The sequence below is a fragment of the Scyliorhinus torazame genome, chromosome 4 (assembly GCF_047496885.1).
Source record: "Scyliorhinus torazame isolate Kashiwa2021f chromosome 4, sScyTor2.1, whole genome shotgun sequence".
Taxonomy (NCBI): domain Eukaryota; kingdom Metazoa; phylum Chordata; class Chondrichthyes; order Carcharhiniformes; family Scyliorhinidae; genus Scyliorhinus; species Scyliorhinus torazame.
The window spans coordinates 99,324,465-99,345,909 of record NC_092710.1 but is presented as its reverse complement, the minus strand read 5'-3'; the positions used below and the strand labels follow the sequence as shown (position 1 = coordinate 99,345,909).

General features: G+C 48.0%; 1 protein-coding gene across 1 annotated transcript in view; it reads right to left on the bottom strand.

The window, feature by feature from the left end:
• The window catches only part of LOC140410352 (uncharacterized), a 485,957-nt gene that overhangs the window by 75,178 nt on the left and 389,334 nt on the right, over positions 1 to 21,445 (bottom strand). The window contains exons 36-42 of the mRNA XM_072498368.1: positions 21,327 to 21,443; positions 19,126 to 19,179; positions 10,764 to 10,817; positions 9,930 to 9,983; positions 9,404 to 9,457; positions 804 to 857; positions 304 to 354 (exon numbers count right to left, since the gene is read on the bottom strand). Of these exons, the coding sequence (XP_072354469.1) occupies positions 304 to 354; positions 804 to 857; positions 9,404 to 9,457; positions 9,930 to 9,983; positions 10,764 to 10,817; positions 19,126 to 19,179; positions 21,327 to 21,443 (438 nt within the window). The remainder of the gene's footprint in view (positions 1 to 303; positions 355 to 803; positions 858 to 9,403; positions 9,458 to 9,929; positions 9,984 to 10,763; positions 10,818 to 19,125; positions 19,180 to 21,326; positions 21,444 to 21,445) is intronic.

Here is a 21,445-nt window from a genome sequence, read left to right as displayed (position 1 = left end):
GAGGGGTTAGACTGAGAACTCACTTACGATGAGAGAAGGCAAATCAAAAGGAACCTTTATTCGGGTTGAACCTTCATTGTAGGTACAAGCTGGTGACAGACACATTCAGGGCTGATGCCAGGAGCAAAGAGAGATTAGTATCTGGACTCGTCATTGTAGTGATGCAATTAGATACTAACTTTGAGGAACATGGGCTACCATGGAAGGATAAGCAACAGTGCCCTTTCTTTTTAAACTATTGGGATTAACATAGCTGAGATCTGTCAATCGATACAAAATATAAAGATACCTAAAAGATCTTACCTGTATCTTGTATATGCTGCTCATTCCATTTCCATCATAGACAGCAGTCCTCTGTGGAACAGATAATATCAGACTGAATTCTGAGAGTTCTGGGAAGTACTGATAGATCTCACCCAGTGAGGGCGAGATCCAGATCATGGTGTCTGGTGAGACTCTGTTAAAATCTGGTGAGAGGCCTCTCGAGAGATTCAACGGCCTCGTCCCGGTACCAAGTCGGGTGCGGCGAGGCCGTTAGATCACGCCTTGGACTATCAGTACAGACGTGGTTATAAATTATCAAGAAAGACAAAGGAAGTAATGGGCTTTGGATTAATTTTTCAATGAAAGTCAGAGATTTAAGGAGTACAAGACAACTGGAGAAATAAAGAATTAAACAAGATGGCGAGGGGTCGTTAGAGTTCAAAATGTAATCAATTTGACCTAATGTGACCTTGTCTTACATTCTGACTTTCTCTTTATGTAGGCAATATTCCTGAATTTAAAACATTTTGGTAACTTACTGGAGATCCCGGTGGTCCAGGTGGTCCAGGCTTTCCCGCTGTCCCTTCATTGCCCTGCAATATATAATCAATACTTCAGTCTTTGTTCACATGCAAAGCTAATGAAACTAATCCAGACAAGGGACTGAAGCTTTATTCTGTGGCCAGCGTTGCTGCCCTTATATCAATATCATGCAGAGTCTCCCAATCAGCAAAGTTCCTGTGCAATTCAGAGAGCTAGCCCACGCATGATGGATCGAACAATCTCTTATGGCATGGAATGCATACCCAGTCCCATTCCCCAGCTCTGTTCCCGTAACTCTGCAGCTTTGTTTGCCTGTCAAATTTCCTTTTGAAACCACTGATTGTCTCTGCTCCCACCACCCTCATAGGCAGAGGGTTTCAAATCTTTATCACTTGCTGCACAAGAATGCTCTCCTCACCTCTGTGCACCACATATCACTTGCTATACCTATCACCTCTAGTCCATGAGCTACATACTACATTTGTGTATGGACCATTTTGTGTAGCTATAACCCATAAAATTGAGTAAAAGCAATCGAGAAGACAATGGACTCTGAATATTTTCAGTGTTTGTAGGTGATCTTTACATATTGGATATCCTACCCTAGAATTTCTAGCTGTGTCTTCGTGTTTCCATTTTTTATTCCAAAATAAATGTTGATTTTGTTTTCAATTTAGAAGTGTGATCCCTGGTTTAGGTATCGTTACTCCAGTAGCATTTGGTTAATAATTCAGAACATTATTTTTCACCAAAACACCCTTTCCCGTCACAAGAAGGCACCACTCTATACTTCTCAGTTAGCCTTCTTTTCTATTGTCACAAACTTGACAGAAGGAAACCTTAACTCCTCCTCACATTAGGTTACACAATCCTATCATCATCACTGATGGTAATCTTTTCAAACTGAATGGGTTAAGGCTGTCTTTACAATAAGGTTGATCAGAAAACCCTGGGCTATACAAATATTGGACATTGGCGGAGTAACAGGTATAGGGGCTGAATTCTAGCACCGATACGGATTGCGTGCCATAACATGAGGGAACAGCCTCGATAAACGGTGGGAATAGCAGTTACTCTGCACTTCTTGGGACTCCTTGGATCTTATGTTGAAATTAAAACAGATAACTGGGCAGAAATATTAGCTGGTGAAGCACAATGAAGAAATGGTGTGATGCCAAATTGAGGAGACAAGTGGTAAGAGAGAGAGAGGTGCTTAGAACACCACTCTAACTATCTGCCTTTCTCAGATATTGAAAAGCAGAGGCAGCAGCATAGACCAGTTGGGCCAAATGGCCTGTTTCTGTGCTGTAGATTCCATGTGATTTTCTGCAATGCCACAATTATCTTTATACAGGCTGGTGCAGCAATTTAACACATTATCCTTTCACTTTAGAGACTCGAGTCATTTCTTGCCCAGATAGATAGCTTCTGTTGGTTCTAGGGTTGCATTGATATTACACTGGAGTGCCAGACCCAAGTAGTTTTTAATTCCCAATGTTGCTGTTGTTATGGTTTAATTGTAACCCAAATTCAGGCTCAGCACTGTCATGATATGCAGGCATGCAGATAATGATATACAGACAGGCAGCTAATGAACACAGAGAACAGGACATGACCAATGAGCAGGCAGGACACTCAGGGGTGGTATCTCACTATAAAAGGCATGAGGCACTCACACTCCGCCTCTTTCCACTGATGAACATCTGCAGAGTGAGTTAGGGTGTATGTACAGTATCACACCTCCAGCACGTGGCTAAGAGCTAGTCTCGTTCAGTCAGACAGAGTAACCACACTTAGGTTAGCATAGAATCAAACTCATAGAGAACTGTGCTAACTGTGCTACTGGTTCAATAAATCAGATTGAACTTACTTCAAGGTCTGGAGTATCTTTTGGTCAAAGCTGCATCCAGTTGCAGCCTGTGTTATCCCAGAGTACATAACACAGCATGCTAACAGGAGACTGCTTAATCTAGGTGGTTTAACTCAGTCTATTCCGTGACGACAAGCGAATGTATCCCGGCACCATGGAGAAGATTCAGGCTCCTCACCAGCACAGGATCTCCCGCAATCTCAGTGCCAACTGGCGGATATTCAAGCAAAAGTTTCTGCTGTACATCGAGGCTTCAGACCTCGTGCATGCGGCTGATGCAAGGAAGATCGCGCTTCTCCTCTCAACAGTGGGTGATCAAGCCATCGAACTCTTCAACTCTTTCCACTTCACCGAAGGCCAGGACAGGACAAAGCTTCAGACCATCCTGGACAAGTTCGACAGTCACTGTGAAGTGGACACCAATGAAGTCTTCGAGCGCGACATATTCAAACAGCGTCTACAAGGTAAAGATGAATTTTTCAACTCTTTCTTAACTAACCTCTGCCTGCGAGCGCTGTCCTGCACCTTTGGTGATATTGCTGACTCCATGATCAGAGACCAAATCGTTTTTGGAGTTCACTCTGATCCTCTGAGAGAGCAGCTACTGAAAATCAAGCATATGACCCTGCCAGTCGCGATTGAAACATGCATAGTGCATGAGCACGCCAAAAGTCGCTATGCCCAGTACAAATCGGCTGAAAATGAGAAACTTGCCTCCCACGAGGCAGAGTGTGTGCAGGCCAACTCCCGGATGCAGCGCCTCAGCATTGATGAAAGCAGCCATTTTGTGCGCTTTTCCCAGGGCCCCACGCATGCGCGATGTGAACGGGGTAATCAAGCGGCTGACACCTGCACTGCACATGTGCGACGACGCGCGGAGCATCAGGACGCCGACGTCATGACGTGTTCGAACTGCGGCAACGCCCACTTAAAGAAACACTGCCCTGCAAGAGGCAGACGATGTTTAACTGTGGGAAGCCTGGACACTATGCAGCCTTGTGAAGGTCTGCACCACCAGTCAGGGGCCAGCGCTCCCAATTCCGACGATGGCGCGTTCAGAGTGTGCAACAACGATTACAGGATTCTGATCCTGGCAGCACAACGGATCCAGAGGAAGAATGCCTGGACTCCGCCTACTGTGTGGGCATCATCACCAAATGTGAATATGCCACATCCAACTCATCACAACTTCAATCCATCCTCGCTGTGGATTCTGCGGATGAATGGCATGCGGTGATGCAGGTCAACCACTGCTCCATCCAGTTTAAGCTGGACACAGGTGCTTCTGCCAACCTCCTCTCACAGGCAGATTTCAAACACATCAAGAAGCCCCCCAAGGTCCTTCCAGCAGTCTGCAGGCTCCATGGAAATGCCACCACTGCACTGGGATCCTGCCATCTACTCGTCTTCAACAGGAGCACCCATGCTCGGTTAAGTTTTGAAATCGTCAAGCCAGACAGGACATCCCTACTTGAATGCCTGCAAGCAGCTGAACCTCGTGCCAATGTGGATCTTCAGATCAATGCCGGCATTGACGACATCCTCGCTCAGTATCCGGATGTGTTCGGCGGGATGGGCATGCTGCCATATCGATACATGATTCTGCTATGGCCTGATGCCAAGCCAGTGGTCCACGCACCACGCCGGGTCCCGGCTCCGCTGAGGGAGCGCCTGAAGGCACAGCTCAAGGATCTTCAGCAACAGGGCATCATTTCCAAGGTAACCGAACCGACTGACTGGGTCAGCCCGATGGTATGTGTCAGAAAGCCTTCGGGAGACCTGCACATCTGCATTGATCCCAAGGATCTCAATAAGAATATCATGCGTGAACACTACCCTATCCCGAAGTGGGAGGAACTCACCAGTGAGATGGCACATACGTGTTTTTTCACCAAGTTAGATGCGTCACATGGATTTTGGCAAATCCAGCTGGATGAGTCCAGCAGAAGGCTCTGCACCTTCAACACACCGTTTGGCAGATATAATCGCATGCCGTTTGGCATTGTCTCGGCATCGGAGATCATTCATCGCATCATGGAGCAGATGATGGAGGGCATTGAAGGGTTTCGTGTGTACATGGACAAAATCATCATATGGTCCACGGCTCTTGAAGAGCATGTTTCCCGTCTCCAGCAGGTATTCCGCTGTGTCCATGCCAATGGCCTGAAGCTGAACAGGTTCAAATGTTGCTTTGGCATGTCGACACTCAGGTTCCTAGGTGACCAGATCTCTCAGCAGGGCGTGCGCCTGGACACAGACAAGGTCAAGGACATCGAAGCCATGAAGGTCCCTGAAGACAAGAAGGCGGTGTTGCGCTTCCTGGGCATGGTCAATTTTCTGGGCAAGTTCATCCCAAACCTGGCCTCACACACCACGGCCCTACGAAACCTGGTGGAAAAGTCCACTGCTTTTGAATGGAAGGCAGCACATCAGGCAGAGTGGATGGATCTGAAAGCCAAGCTCACCACTGCACCCGTCTTGGCATTTTTTGACCCAGACAGGGAGACAATGATCTCAACAGATGCGAGCCAGGATGGCATTGGTGCGGTGTTGCTCCAACGCGATGACACTTCATCCTGGGCACCGGTAGCCTACGCATCGAGGGCCATGACGCCCACCGAAACACGGTATGCGCAAATAGAGAAGGAATGCCTGGGTCTTCTCACTGGAATTCTCAAGTTTCACGACTATGTCTACGGCCTGCCGACATTCACCGTTGAGACGGATCATAGGCCTCTGGTCCACATTATCCACAAGGACCTGAACGACATGACGCCTCGGTTGCAGCGCATCCTCCTCAAACTCAGAAGGTACGACTTTGACTTAGTGTACACGCCTGGCAAGGAGCTCAACATCGCTGATGCATTGTCCCGCTCCATCACATTGCCTAGTGAACCGCTGGAAATCATCCGGCAGATTGAATCACCGGTGCAGCTGTGTGGTAGCACCCTCCCGGCGTCTGATGAGAAGGTGGTTTGTATCCGCGAGGAGACAGCCAAAGACCCCTTCTTGCAGCGTGTCATGTACCATCTCGCCAATGGCTGGCAGAAAGGGCAGCGCCCACAATTTTATAATATAAAGGATGACCTGACGGTGATTGATGGTATCCTCCTCAAGCTGGACCGGATTGTCATTCCACTCTGTCTCCAGAGCTTGGTGCTCAGCCAAATCCATGAGGGACACCTGGGCGTTGAGAAGTGCAGACGCAGAGACAGGCAGGCTGTCTACTGGCCCAGTATTAGCCAGGACATCTCGAACATGGTCCTCAACTGTGCGACTTGTCAACGTTTCCAGCCAGCACAGAGCAAGGAGACGCTCCAGCAGCATGAAATCGAGACCTTCCCATGGTCCAAGGTTGGCATCGACGTCTTTCATGTGAATGGTCGTGACTACGTGTTGATTATTGACTATTTCTCCAATTACCCTGAAGTCGTGAAGCTCTCAGGCCTCACATCTCGGACCGTCATCAAGGCCTGTAAGAAGACGTTCTCCAGGCATGGTATCCCACTCACTGTCATGAGTGACAATGGCCCGTGCTCCAATAGCCACGAGTGGTCTATGTTTGCCAAGTCATACCATTTCAAACATGTCACTTCCAGTCCACACTATCCGCAGTCCAATGGGAAGGTTGAAAAAGGGGTGCACATAGTGAAGCAGCTCATCTGCAAGGCCACGGATTCTGCTTCTGACATCTACCTTGCGCTGCTTGCCTACAGGGTGACCCCACTGTCCACTGGCATGTCGCCGGCTCAACTCCTGATGAACAGGGACCTGCGGACGACACTTCCAGCCATACACGTGCCCAACCTGGATCACCTCCCGGTGCTGCAGAAGGTGCAGCAACTCCGAGACCAGCAAAAGCAGGGCGATGATACTCATGCCACCGATTTGCCCATGTTATCCCCGGCAGATACTGTCAGGATCAAGATACCGGATAGTGGCTGGTCTGCTCCAGCTGTCGTTTTTCGACAGGCTGCGCCCCGCTCATATGTTGTACGTATGGCTGATGGTTCTGTTGTGTGATGAAACAGACGGGCACTGCGCAAAGCTGCCTGCCCGCAACCGCTTTCTTCTCCGTTTCCGTCCGTTGGTTTGCCACCTCCTGATACCTCGAACTACGAGGCCCCCAGTCCGGCTTCCATCCTGCCTGTCAAGGAGCCGTCGTCCCCATCACCACCTCTCCGGCGGTCGACGAGGATCAGATGCAAGCCCCAGAGACTGGACTTATGAACATTTGTTTTGTTTGCTATGTTGTTTTCTCGCATTAGACAGCTGTCTTCACATGTAAATAAGTTCACATATGCCACCGCTTGTATAGATGTTAGTATATGCCACCACATGTAAATACATTCCCACATGCCAACAGAACATACAAAGAAAAAGGGGGATGTCATGATATGCAGACATGCAGATAATGATATACAGACAGGCACAGGCAGGCAGCTAATGAACACAGAGAACAGGACATGACCAATGAGCAGGCAGGACACTCAGGGGTGGTATCTTACTATAAAAGGCATGAGGCACTCACACTCCGCCTCTTTCCACTGATGAACATCTGCAGAGTGAGTCAGGGTGTATGTACAGTAACACACCTCCAGGCCATGGCTAAGAGCTAGTCTGGTCCAGTCAGACAGAGTAACCACACTTAGGTTAGCAGAGAGTATAACTCATAGAGAACTGTGCTACTGGTTCAATAAATCAAATTGAACTAATTTCAAGGTCTGGAGTATCTTTTGGTCAAAGCTGCATCCAGTTGCAGCCTGTGTTATCCCAGAGTACATAACACATCAAGCACCTGAACTGACATTGCAACAATCCAGAGTGAATCACTGGAAAAGCAACTCTTCCATTACTTCTGAATTTCCGTGGGATTTGAGGTAAACTCCGGAAGCTTAACTCAGTGAAATGCTGAAACCACTTCACAGTGCTTGTAGCACCATATGGGTACACTTTAATACTGATGGGAAGCAGTTTTAGCGTCACATTGGAGCAAGGCAGTGGGATATCTCAGGATATCTCTGGAGTTATGTAGCACTTTTATGCAGGAGCCCTATAACCTTTTCAATGTTAGGGAAAACTGCATTCGACCTGCTCTCTGAAAATGTTAAGCTTCATGTAGCTTCACATGCATTCAAGCCAAATACATATTCCTGGTTGATCTCAGGCCAACCTGTTGTTCAGCCAGCAGTATAATTTGGGCTTGCCAAGTGAGCATCACATTTTAGGGTAAAATTCCTAAAATACCAGTCTGAGACCAGGTGCAGCAGAATAATTGCAGCTTTTGGATCTAAGAGTAAGCGGATAGCATGACCAGGTGGGCAGCTCAGCGGAACCGGAGGACATGGCTTGTGTTTGAAGGGGTGAAATTTGACACCATTCTGCCAAAACATTATTTCAGTGAAGAAGTGATCAAAGGTGGAACCAGGAGGGGTTGACTCCGTCAACTACAAATTGGTTGGATTTCTTTCTGAGGGTAATTTTAGAAATACAGTCCATGAATGATTTGAGACATGATATCGTAGGGATAGGATACTTGGAGACCAGTTGAGTTTGGACATGTGTTTCCTAAAGTTTCCCAGTGCTGGTGGATTTCCTCGTCTCATGGCTGGGTCAATTGCAGGCTGGTTTATAGAGACCACTCACCGTGATTCATCGACAATTCTCCTCTTATTGTGATTAACAGAATAGCAGAAGCAAAACTAGAATGGCCTTGATCATTTCTCATCAGAGATTCTGATGTGCCCTTGTGAACTGATCTCAGTAGGGTATTGGAGTCAGTTACGCCACAAGCAGGAGCACGTTCAGCCCATTGAGTCTATGCTGGCCCCTGCTGAACAATCCAGTCAGTCCCACTCCCTTGCAGCGGCAGTGTGAAGAAGAATGTTTTTATCCACCCCTGTAGCCTTGCAAGTTTATTTTCTTCAAGCGCCCATCCAATTTCCTTCTGAAATCATTGATTACTGCTTCCTCTACCCTCGTGGGTCACAGGTTCTGGGATTTCTACTCACTACGTAAATACCTCACATTTCCCCTGCATCTCTTACCCCAAATATTAAATTTGTGACTTCCTAGTCCTTCTCTCATCAGCTAACGGGAAGAGTTTTTCCTTGTGTCTATCTTATCTAAGTCTGTCATAATCTTGCACATTGATATCAAATCTCTCCTCAATCTCCTTTGGTCCAAGGAGAAAGACCCCAGCCTTTCCACCCTAATATTGTATCTAAAACCCTCCATCCCTGGAACGATTCTGATAAATCTTCTCTATTTGGCACTATGAGGTAGAAATATTTGACCTTTGCTCAGGAAGCCAGGGTGGTTGAGAAAATGATCAACAAAAGTTAAAACAGTACATGAGCTAAATACACTTTTGAATTTGAGTAAATGAAAACATGGTTTTAGCACAGGGCTCTTTCATCTTAAGGCATGCAGCATTCGACTCTTATGAAGCTAGGAAAATTCTTTGGTCTGTAGAAGCAAGATTCCAAATGTGGTGGTAAGGGCTGGAGCGGTGAAGGAGATTTTTGTGGCATTCTCCGTGAATTTAACTGGAGGAATTCGACCCATTTCACAGTTAACTGCAACAATCATTGGAGAAAATCATCTCGGCATCGTCCATAACAACACGCCACTCTGAAACTGGTTGCACTCATTAGGCAGTTTTAGCAATCTCGAATGGGGTAAATTTGGGATTTTGCTAACAGAGCAGCATTTATTTCCCTCTACCTTTTCTCCTTTAAGTCCTATTGGCCCTGTGTGTCCTGGTCTTCCTTTTGAACCCTGTTAAGAAAAACAAACAAAAAACAAAAATTTCAAATAGTCCCTCGGTAGAACAGAACTTGAGTATTGTTGAGGAAAAGAGACATCTGTCGAAGCTTTTTGTCCTACATTCATCAGTACAGATGCAAGAACACCAGATTCCAAAGGGAACAACAATTTATACTGCATGAGAAAAGGGTGCTGACTGGTTGGCAAGTGGACTCTGGTTGGTTCAGGCATTGCCATGGGGATTGCACCAGAGGACGGTTGCTCCCCCAAAGCTTTTGTTGCATCTGGAATCATTTAGGAAACATTTTAATGCACCATTTCAAATGGTGATCACTGCCCCCATCACACTGCACAGATATGTATTCCTTGTCTCTCAGCAAGGAGGGAGGCAAGGACTAAGAAACCATTGCAGTCAGCAAGGGAGGCAACAGAATGAAGTTAAAAAAAAACAGTTCCACAAATATAGAGCCAGATTGTTACGTACCACAGATCCTGAAGCTCCTGGAGGTCCTGGAAGCCCCGGTACGCCAGGTTGTGCCTGAGAATCAGAAACAAAAACACATTCTAATTTAAAACATAAAGAATAATCTTCTAATGATAACAATTCTTTTTAATCCAGACGGCTTCTTAGATTCTTAAAAAAAATCAGAAGGGCCTAGTTTTTCATGACGGGAAGCTCCAGAGACAATCCGAAATAGAGCTGCAGCGATTTGTGAAGGTGAATGGAACTGTTTAAAAATGCAAACGACTTGCGGTGTAAATGAGGACTCTGTGGCATGTCCAAGCTGTTAGAGGTTTGAAACTAGCACGAGTCGGGATAAATTGATCATCTTCTTCAAATGTTATTGAATATTTTTAAAGTTGCACTGATTTTTGCGATCAAACTAGGGTGGGGATCACCTGAACAAAAATATTACCCATGTCATGTTCTTTCTTCCTCTTTTTAAGTGTGAAGCCCAAATTGATGGCTGGCAATAAACAATCTCTCAAAGAAACATAATTAAAGAAAGATCCTCATCGTAATTTTGTTACAAGGTGTACAAAGAAAGCTCTACCTTGCAAGAATGAGAAAGTACCTCCAGTGCGTTTCTGTAATGCTAGACATGCTGTTATTTCTCATTACCCTGTAGCAGCTCCTTTCAACACTACTCATTATAAATAGGTGGAGGGTTCGTTCTTAGTTTTTGCAGTTTATTTAAGCACTGAAGTGTGCCAGCCAAATGATATAATTCGATTCACACCAAGGATCTGGGTGTAGCAACTGCCAATACATCACGTGCAACATTTGCGCAATCTTACGGTTACTATACACACTCACCTTGTCTCCTTTCTCTCCACCAAGCCCAGGGAATCCACGTTCACCTTTGTTTCCCTTTGAAAACATAAATTGTCAACTCAGTGACATGTTGGTTTCAAAAACAGATCTGTGCCAACAACTGTCCTGCGAATGAAACGCGTATTGTGAATTGTCAAATGGTATGTCAGTCAGATTTAGTCGTTTACTAAATTGGAAAAGTCAATTTACTCGGGGACATAAGTTTAAGGTGTGAGGGGGAAAGTTTAGAGAGGTGTGAGGCAAGTGTTTTAGTGGTGAGTGACTAGAACTCATTGACGGGGGAGGTGGTGGAAGCAGATACGATAGCGACGTTTAAGGGGCATCTTGACGAACATATGAATAGGATGGGAATAGAGGGATACGGACCCCGGAAATGCAGAAGGTTTTAGGTTAGACAGGCATCATGATCAGTCCAGGCTTGGAGGGACAAAGGGCCTGTTCCTGTGCTGTACTGTTCTTTGTTCTTTGATATATTGAGTCCCTCCTGTGGGTGCGACTGGGTTCTGAAACCCCTGCACTAATTTTAAAGCTGGGTCAATTTTCAAAGTGTGAGTTTTGGTGCTGATTTAAAAGCACACCGTCTGCAGCCAAATAACAGGCCAGGAGTACAGAACACCCGGGATTTATTGGACTGTCACAAGTGGATTCCTCACTTGATTCTCAGAGCTGCGGAGGAAACCTCCCATTTCTGGAACACAATCTCTAGCAGTTGAGCCACAGGCTTGTATAATGTCACAACACTCATCTTTAACCAAATTAATTTTGCTTTCTGAAATGAAAACAAATTACTGTGGATGCTGGATTCTGAAACAAAAACAGAAATGCTGGGAAATCTCAGCAGGTCTGACAGCATCTGTGAAGAGAGACAGGAGCTAACATTTCGAGTCTGAATAACTCTTCGTCAGAGCTGGTCAAAAGTCAAAGCTAACTTTACTTTCTGTCATCTAAATGTTTCTCAGTATGCTCCTCTGAAACATCTTGGGATGTTTTAATGCATTAAGGCAAGAGAGATTGTTACTTGACATTCAATAGTATTATCCTGGCTGAATCCCCCACCATGAACATCATGGCCGTTACCATTGACCAGGAACTGAACTGGACTATCCCATATAAATATTGCAACAATAAGAGAAGGTCAGATGTCAGGAATTCTGCAGGGGTTAACTCACTTCCTGACTCCACAATGTCTGCCCACCATTTACAAGGCATAAGTTAGGAGTGTGATGGAATACCAGATTACCCACTTGTCTGGATAAGTGCAGCTCCAACAATACCCGCTCATTCTAGTGAAATTAAATGAAAATGAAAATGAAATGAAAATCGCTTATTGCCACAAGTAGGCTTAAAAAAAAATGAAGTTACTGTGAAAAGCCCCTAGTCGCCACATTCCGGCGCCTGTTCAGGGAGGCTGGTACGGGAAGCAGCCAGCTCGGAGCACAGAGCTCACAGCCTGCAACACAGACAGTCACCATGTGCTGAGTGCATCACCTGGTTAGGACTAGGCAAGGGGCAACAGTTAAAGCTGGTATTGCATTTACCCACAGTTCAAGTATGTTAATATAGTTAACCTTATAATAAAATAGAGTTGCACCACTTCCAGTGTTGGTGACCTGTTTGTGATCCAGAACACCCAACACATCAGTTCCATTGTGGGATTGTCCTTGGAAACAAATGACTTTTGTAGTTTGTGTGGATGGTTACCTTGTATTTTGTCATTGGCAGGGCACGAGGTTTCTGGTTTACGTCAATTCCCATCACTCCATTCCATGTTTTATAGAACACAGTCTACTTTTCTCCCTCCTTTGCCTTCTCCCTATCTCTTCCCCCACCCCCTCATCCCCCACCCAATTCATCATTCCCAAACAAAACCAAATAAAATGCCAGATAACCAAAAGGGCAGCATTGTATTCATAGATGCTTTAATCATGGAATCCCTACAGTGCAGAAGGAGGCCATTTGGCCCATCGCATCTGCACCGATCCTCTGAAAGAGTACTCTACCTGCACCCAACCCCGCCCTATTCCCATAGCTCTGCACACTGATCATGGCCAATCCACCTAACCTGCACATCTTTGGACTTTGGGAGGAAACCGGACCACCCACGCAGACACGGGGAGAATGTGCAAACTCCACACAGACGGTCACCCGAGGCCGGAATTGAACTGGATCCCTGGAGCTTTGAGGCAACAGTGCTCACCACTGTGCCACTATGCCGCTGAACTGCTGCAGTTTGTGGTCGGTCCTTCAGAGCCTCGAGCTTCTGAGGTCTCTAACTATGAGCACCTCAAGGATTCCCACGTGAGCAACAAGAGCTCTGCTACTGCCATGGGGGCAATACCCCGTAAGATAGATGGTGTCAATAAACATTTTAACAAGCTCACTGTTGGATCACCTTTGTGGCAAAACAATTTGCTTTGATGTTGTGTTCGGAATTAAATTCAACACCTTCATTACAGTTGGAACTCTGGTCTCTTGATACTTCTCAATCCAGCTTTTGAGTTTACATTGTCAGGAAACCGTTAAGATAGAGGTTGCAGAATATGTCAATATTTCTCAGTTCTGTGTCGAGGGAATGGTGTGGACTGTGAATGTTGAAGGACCTATTCTGACTTGCCAAGGGCTTTGAGGAGATCACTGGACACGGTGTTCTATCATCTGCTAACTGACCTGTCTAGCTTTGACCCATCTCTTTGTGACCCCACGCCTTTTTCATCAGACGATACCTCTTCTTAGGTTATTCCTCCTCCAACACTAACCAGTTCTACATTGGCAGAATGCAGTAGACGATAATGACGTGGACACTTAGTATAGTTCATATTTAATGGAACCCTCAGGGTGATAAAGGCACCTGAATATTGTCCTTGATAGCTCTATGATGTTGCTGATGGTCCTCATTGTATCTGGGTTGCTTGTGGATGGTGGGATTGTCGATTGGTGTCATCAGACAGGTGTCCCCTAACAGACATCCTCTGATATTCCGTGATAGATGGGGAAGTGAGGGATTGTTGCAGAATGGAAGTGTCAAGGAAGCCAAAAGTGATCCTGTATTCTCCTACGGATGTGATCATGTCCAGCTGAACTTTGATGGAATGGAAGCACTTCCGGGCCACAGAATTTGGGTAATTTCATTGTGTCATAATCACTACAGGAGTGTGATCGATTACGCCTTTGACATTAGGGAAACTGGACACTGCAGCTAATCTCATAGTTCCCTTAATCTGATCACGAATAGCCATAATGATGAGAGTGTGTTGGTTTGCACTGGAAAAGAGTGCATTTTTGACTTGCTTTATACAGCTGCGCAAAGCAGACAGGGAAATGGGGGAAATAGTCCCCAATACCAGCATGCAAGAAACCTGTGAGAAAAAGGCTTAAGAGCAGTGGTGACTGTGGTGAATGTATTCACCATAATGCATGACACTGTAACCATTGTATCCACCTAATGTAACCTTTTACCTGGAAGTGGTGATACGAGCTGCTTCCAGGTACTGTACTGTAACCCCGGTGGGCTCCGCCTCTGGCTCCGCCCTCACAGGGGCCATATATAACCTGGCCACCTGTGGGTGGCGCTCATCTGCACAAACGACTCTGGCTAGGCAAGTTCACGACTAATAAAGCCTTATGTTCACTTGCTCTCTCGGCCTCTTGGTGAATTGAAGGTATATCAATTTATTAGTCGTCGACAGCACCATGGAAGCCGCTCTAAAGCCAGACAGGCTCGAACTCGCGCCCGCGCGTCCAAAGCCAAGGAAATATTTGAACATTGACTTCGATGCTTCGAGGCCTACATGGATTCCTCCACAACAGCTCCCTCGGAGACCCTCAAACTGCGACTCCTCCACGCTCGGGTGAGCCATCGCATCTCGGTAATGATTGAGAAAGCGATCACGTACGAGGAGGCGATCGCAACCCTCAAGGCGCACTTCGTGAATCCCGTAAACGAGGTGTTCACTAGACACCTCCTCGCTACTTGCCGGAGAATCGCTGGACGAGTATCTGGAAACCCTGACTCTACTTGTGAGGAATTGCAGCTACCGAGATGTGACGGCGGAGGAGCATATGAACTCACAGATCCGGGACACCTATGTGGCGGGGGTCCGCTCGAACTATATCAGGCAGCGTCTGCTGGAAAACGGGACCTCCGACCTGCGGGACACGGTAAAGCTAGCTACCTCGCTAGAGGTGGCCTACCAGAACCTTGTTCCCCTCGGGCCCGATGAACTCCTCGTGGACACTATCGTCGCGGCCCCCGTTGGACCCGACTATGTCGCAGGCCTGCGCCGTGCGTCTGCCAGCCCAGCCCAGAGAACCGCAATGCTACTTCTGCGGCCAGGGCCAACACCCCCGGCAGCGTTGCCCAGCCTGCTCAGCGACGGCAGAGACTGCGGGAAAAAGGGACACTATGTGAGAGTCTGTCTGGGTCGACCTAAGGCCCAGAAATCGAAAACGCACCAGGCCCGACCTATGGACCCGTAGCCCCACAGACCCCACAATGTGGCTGTGTGCCTGCCTGGAACGTCTATTCCAGATGCGTCATTGGCATTGTGCGAATCGTGGGGGTTGCCATCTTGGCCGGCGGCCCCAACACTGACCGACACGTGCGACTCAGGGGCCGCCATCTTGGCCGCCGGCCCCGGCACCGACCGACATGTGCGACACATGGGGGCCGCCATCTTGTGACCCCACTGACCACGCAGGCTACCCGCAGCTGGGCACGGTGGCCCTCGACCAGTTGCAGCCAAAACCGCTAAAGAACTCCATGATGGTCATCCGGGTCAACGGGCACGAGGCCCCCTGCCTCTTCGACTCCGGGAGCACGGAGAGCTTTGTCCACCCCGACACAGTAAGGCGTTGCTCCCTCCACACCTACCCCGCCTCACAAACAATCTCCCTTGCTTCCGGGTCCCATTCGGTCCAGATCCGGGGGTACTGTATCGCCAATCTCGCGATGCATGGCGCGGAGTATACCCGCTTTAAGCTCTACATCCTCCCCCACCTCTGCGCTCCCCTACTGCTCGGACTGGATTTTCAGTGTAATCACCGAAGCCTGACCCTACAGTTCGGCGGACCCTTGCCCCACCTCACAGTAGGCAGCCTTGCGACCCTCAAGGTCTCCCCCCCATCACTCTTTGCGAATCTCACTCCTGACTGTAAGCCCATTGGCCCAGGATCAGGCGGTACAGCTCGCTAGACATGGTATTCATCAAGTCGGAGGTCCAACGACTGTTGAGTGAAGGGATCATAGAGGCCAGCAACAGCCCCTGGAGAGCGCAAGTGGTGGTCGTCCGGACCGGGGAAAAGAACCGGATGGTTGTGAACTACAGCCAGACAATTAGCCGGTTCAGGCAACTGGATGCGTACCCCCCTCCCCCGCATAGCGAAGATGGTCAACCAGATCGCGCAGTACCATGTGTTCTCCACGGTCAATCTGAAGTCGGCCTACCACCAGCTCCCAAGCAGCCGGCCGACTCTTCCACTTCCTCAGAGTTCCCTTCGGCGTCACTAATGGGGTCTCGGTCTTTCAGAGAATGATGGACCGAATGGTTGACCAGTACGGTTTGCGAGCGACATACCCATACCTGGACAACATGATCATCTGCGGCCATGATCAGCAGGACCATGACGTCAACCTTCAGAGGTTTCCCAATCCCTCAATCTTACATACAACAAAGAAAAGTGTGTCTTCCGTACAACCCGATTGGTCATCCTGAAAAAAAAAATGAAATGAAATCCTCGGCTACATCGTGGAGAACGGAGTCCTAGGGCCCGACCCCGACCGTATGCGCCCCCTCACAGATCTCCCCCCTTTAAGTCCCTCAAACGATGCCTGGGGCTGTTCTCCTACTACGCCCAGTGGATCCCCAACTACACGGACAAAGCCCGCCCACTTATTCAAACCACCAGTTTCCCCCTGACGGACGAAGCCCGCTCGGCCTTCAGCCGCATCAAAGCCGACATCACCAGGGCCGCAATGAACGCGGTGGACGAGTACGTCCCCTTCCAGGTAGAGAGCGGTGCGTCAGATGTCGCACTGACCGCCACCCTCAACCGTAGCATTCTTCTCTAGGACCCTCCACGCTTCTGAAATCCGACACTCATCGGTTGAGAAGGAAGCACCAGCCATAGTGGAAGCTGTGTGGCACTGGAGGCACTACCTAGCCGGTAGGAGGCTCACCCTAGTCACCGACCAGCGGCTTCATGTTCGACAACGCACAACGGCGCAAAATAAAAAATGACAAAATCCTGAGGTGGAGGATCGAACTATCAAGAATCTTCCTGGGAAGCTCAACGAGCCCCAAAATGCCCTGTCCCGCGGCATATGCGCCAGCGCGCAAGATGACCGACTTTAGGCTATCCACAATGACCTCTGTCATCCAGGGGTCACCCAGCTTACCCACGTCATTAAGGCCCGCAATCTGCCCTTTTCCACCGAGGAGGTCAAGGCAATGACCAGGGTCTGCCAGATGACCGGCCAGACAAGGCCCACCTGGTAAAGGCCTCCCAGCTATTTGAACGCCTAAGTATCGATTTCAAAGAGCCCCTCCCCTCCACCAACCGTAATATATATTTTCTCAGGGAAACGGGCAGGTGGAGAGGGAGAATGTGATGGTATGGAAGGCCATCCTTCTGACCCTCAGGTCCAGAAGTCTCCCAATCCCCCGCTGGCAGGAGGTCCTCCCCGACACCCTCCACTCCATCAGATCACTCCTCTGCACAGCCACGAACGAGACCCCTCACAATCGTTTGACTATCTTCCCCAGGAAGTCCACCTCTGGGGTCGCGCTTCCACCTTGGCTGTCAACTCCGGGACCTGTCCTTCTCTGGAGGCACATGGGGAGCCATAGGACTGACCCGCTGGTCGAGAGGGTCCAGCTGCTCCATGCCAACCCCCAGTACGCGTACATCACACACCAGAGGACTGACGGCAAGATACGAGACCTGGCACCCCTGCCAACGCACCCCCCCCCGCTATGCGCCCCCATCCCCAGCGCCCCGTACGCTCCCCTGGGTCTCCTGTACTGTCCTGCGCTGACACTGCCGCCACCCACCACCCCCTGCCTACCCCCACACCCCAACCGTCTCCGACTCGCCGGACTGAGGCTCCAGCTCCAGACACAACGCCCCTGGAGTCACCACCTGCAACAACCGTGCCCGCTGCACCACCAGAGCTGAGGAGGTCGAAGAGAACGATCCAGCCTCCAGAGAGACTGAATATGTAATGACCCCACGTCACCCTCACTGAACTTGATTTTTTAACAGGGGGTAAATGTGATGAATGTATTCACCATAATGCATGACACTGTCATCATTGTATCCACCGAATGTAACCTTTGACCTGGAAGTGGTGATACGAGCTGCTTCCAAGTACTGTACTGTAACCCCAGTGGGCTCCGCCCTCACCGGCGCCATATATAACCTGGCCACCTGCAGGTGGCGCTCATCTGCACAGCCGACTCTGGCTAGGCAAGTTCACGACTAATAAAGCCTTATGTTCACTTGCTCTCTCGGCCTCTTGGTGAATTGAAGGTATATCAGTGACTTTGATGACCAATGACATGAACTGATCAATGGTCCAGCAAATCCTGCTGTAATACAGTGCTGAGCCGCACACCAGCCTTCTTAGTGAGGTACAGCCTCCTCCTTGCTCTGTTCCTTGGAAATATTCCAGGATGATCTGGCTGATAGATCCTGTGAGCTAGATAAGGCCCCTCTTGTCTTCGACTTGGTGTTAATTTTACATTAATATATTTATGTGTACTCAGGAAGAAGGCATTAACTCGGGATTCAACCCCTGAAAGAAATACACTTCAAGCTTAGGACGGGTTTGGAATGGTACTGTTCAAAATAGCACACAGATCCTCATGGACCTCAAGCAGGCAGGTTCCGTAAATGCAGTTTCTGGCCATGCCAGTCAGTTTGTGAAACTAATACAATGTCGGTTCACTCAGGGGTTTACCACTGGGGGTGGCTTCTAGCCTCACTTAAAGTTGTGTCAGGGCCCAGATTCTCCATTTGAGATTCAGGGAACCCACAGTGAGTTTGCCCCTTCTTAAACCTCTCAGACTCTCTCATCTGTTGACCTGTTTAAACCCCAGCCCTTTTTATCGAGCTCTTGATCATCTGTTCCAATATCTCCTTATGTGGTTTGGTGTCACATTTTGTTTCATAACTCTGCTTTGAGGAGCACTGGGAAGTTTTTCTGGGTTAAAGACACTGTGAAAATGTAAATGACTGTAAAACTGTTTTATCAGTCCATTACTTTATTTTCTGCATTGTCTGTTTTGTCTCTTTTTCTGTAAGAAAGACGTGGAACATCACATTAAGAGGAGAATATCATACCCACCTTCAGCCCATCTAACCCAGGTATTCCAGGCGGCCCCCTTGGTCCTGGGTCACCCTGTGAGAAGACAATTTGAAAGTTTCCATAAATGAGAAAATGGTGTTGAGTTTTATTGTTTTAATTCATGAGCATTGAGAATTTGCAGCAATAGACCTCTCACTGACCCATATTTCCATTTGGGAGGGAGCGATTGGCACCCTTGTCACCCTCAGTGCTTCTTCCAAGTGGTGTTCAACATGGATGAGCACTGATTCATCAGCTGAGGGTGGACTTTACATGGTAATCAGCAGGAGGTTTCCTTGCCCATGTTTGACCTGAAGCCATGAGACTTAATGGGGTCCAGAGTCGATGTTGAGGGTTCCCAGGGCAACCTTCCGTATACCACTGTGCCACCATGGTGGTAGTGCCACAAAACACAATGCCAGTGAGACAGAACATAGCCAGGCATGGTGATGCAATGTCTGGGACATTGTCTGTAAGGCTGCTCCTTGACTAGTTTGTGAGACAGCTCTCCCAATTTTGGAATGAACCTCCAAATGTTGGTAAGAAGGAGTTTGCAGGGTGGACAGGGCTGGGCTTTCCATTGTTGTTTCTGGTGGCCCGTCCGGTTTCATTCCTTTGTGTTTTCTTTGTAGCGGATGAGCGGCTTGCTAGGCCACTTCAGAGGCCATTTAAGATTCAATCACATTGCTGTGGGTCTGGAGTCACATGGCATCTTCTTAACCTCTCTCTCTTGTCCTCTCCACACTCAGGTCTAGCAATAATTGCGAGGAGCACATGGATTCCTTTGCTACTAAAATCAGATCAGCTACCTCTCCCTTCAGCTAATCCACCGGGCCAAACACCCCCCGAAGACCTCCCTCTGCCCAAGCCCTGAACTCATATCTTTCTCTAGTCCCTCTCCTATCTCCTCTCAAGCCCTCGCCAAGCTCACCTTGTCCATGAGACCCACCTCCTGCTCTCTCGAACTTACTCCCATCAACCTAACTTCTCCTCCTGGTTAGCTGATGTTAATAATTCCTACTTCTTAGGTGTTGTCCCTCTCTCCTTCTTTTCTGCTGTCGTCACAGCACCTCTCCTCAAAAATAACTCACCCTTGGCCCCCGTCATCTTTGCAAACTACCATCCCATTTCCAATCGCTTTCTCCATTACAAATTCCTTGAATGTGTTGTTGCTTCCCAAATTCATTCCAATCCTTCTCAGAACCCCAGGTTTGAATCCGTCCAATCCAATCCGATTTTCATCCCTGTCACAGTACCGAAAGAGCTCGGATCAAACTTACAAATCACATCCTGTGTGACCGTGACAAAGGTCAATGTTCCCTCCCTATCCTTCCAGAACTGTCTTCAACCTTTGACACGGGCTGACCACACCATCCTCCTCCAACATCTCTTCACTGTTGTCAAAGTGGGTGGGACTGCTCTCACCTGGTTCCAGTCTTTTCTATATAATCTTAGCCAGTGCGGTGGCTTCTCTTCCTGCTCGCATACTGTTACCTCAGGTGCCCCCCAAGGATCTATCCTTGGACCCCTCCTTCCTCTCATCCATAAACAACTGAATTCCAAGTATTTGTTTCCAATGGTAGGAAGGTCAATAGCCAGAAGACAAAGATTTAAGGTAAAAGAACAAGACTGAAGATGAGGACACAGTTTTATTTGAACACAATGAGTTGTTGCAATCTGGAATGCAACAGTTGAATGGAATGCCTGAAAGTGGAGGTAAATTCAATAATAATTTTCAAAAGGGAATTGGACAAACATTGAACAGGAAAAACACAGATTATGGGGAATGATCAGGGGTGAAGGACGAGTTGGATAGCTTTCAAAAAGCTGGCACCGCTATGATGGAACAAATGGACTCCTGTGCTGTATCATTCTATGATTCCTCAGGTGAAACATTGCACTCCGTACTGCCTGAATTTCATGGAATTCCCAACGACTATTGGCCAAAACTCAAGTGAAAATTACCATAATATGGACCCATTTTCAGAGCTGTGGAGCCCTGGAGAAGCCTAGACAGCCTTGCTCAACTCTTATGGTTGTAGACAATTCATTCCAAATCCTTAGAAAAAGGTTTGGCTGATTTGCAAAAATGGGCAACTAATCCAACTTCTTCTTACTTACAGTACGTCAAGACTCGTGTTGTTCAGACACCACTTGCACCGACAACAATGGACCACACATTGGTCAGCTGATCTCTTTACCTGCCTGCCATCACGTCCATCAGTGCCAGGTATCCCGGGCACACCTCGATCTCCTTTCACTCCAGGTAACCCTGAGAAGCTTCCGTGATTGCCAGTCAGGCAGTTACTGCATGCATTCT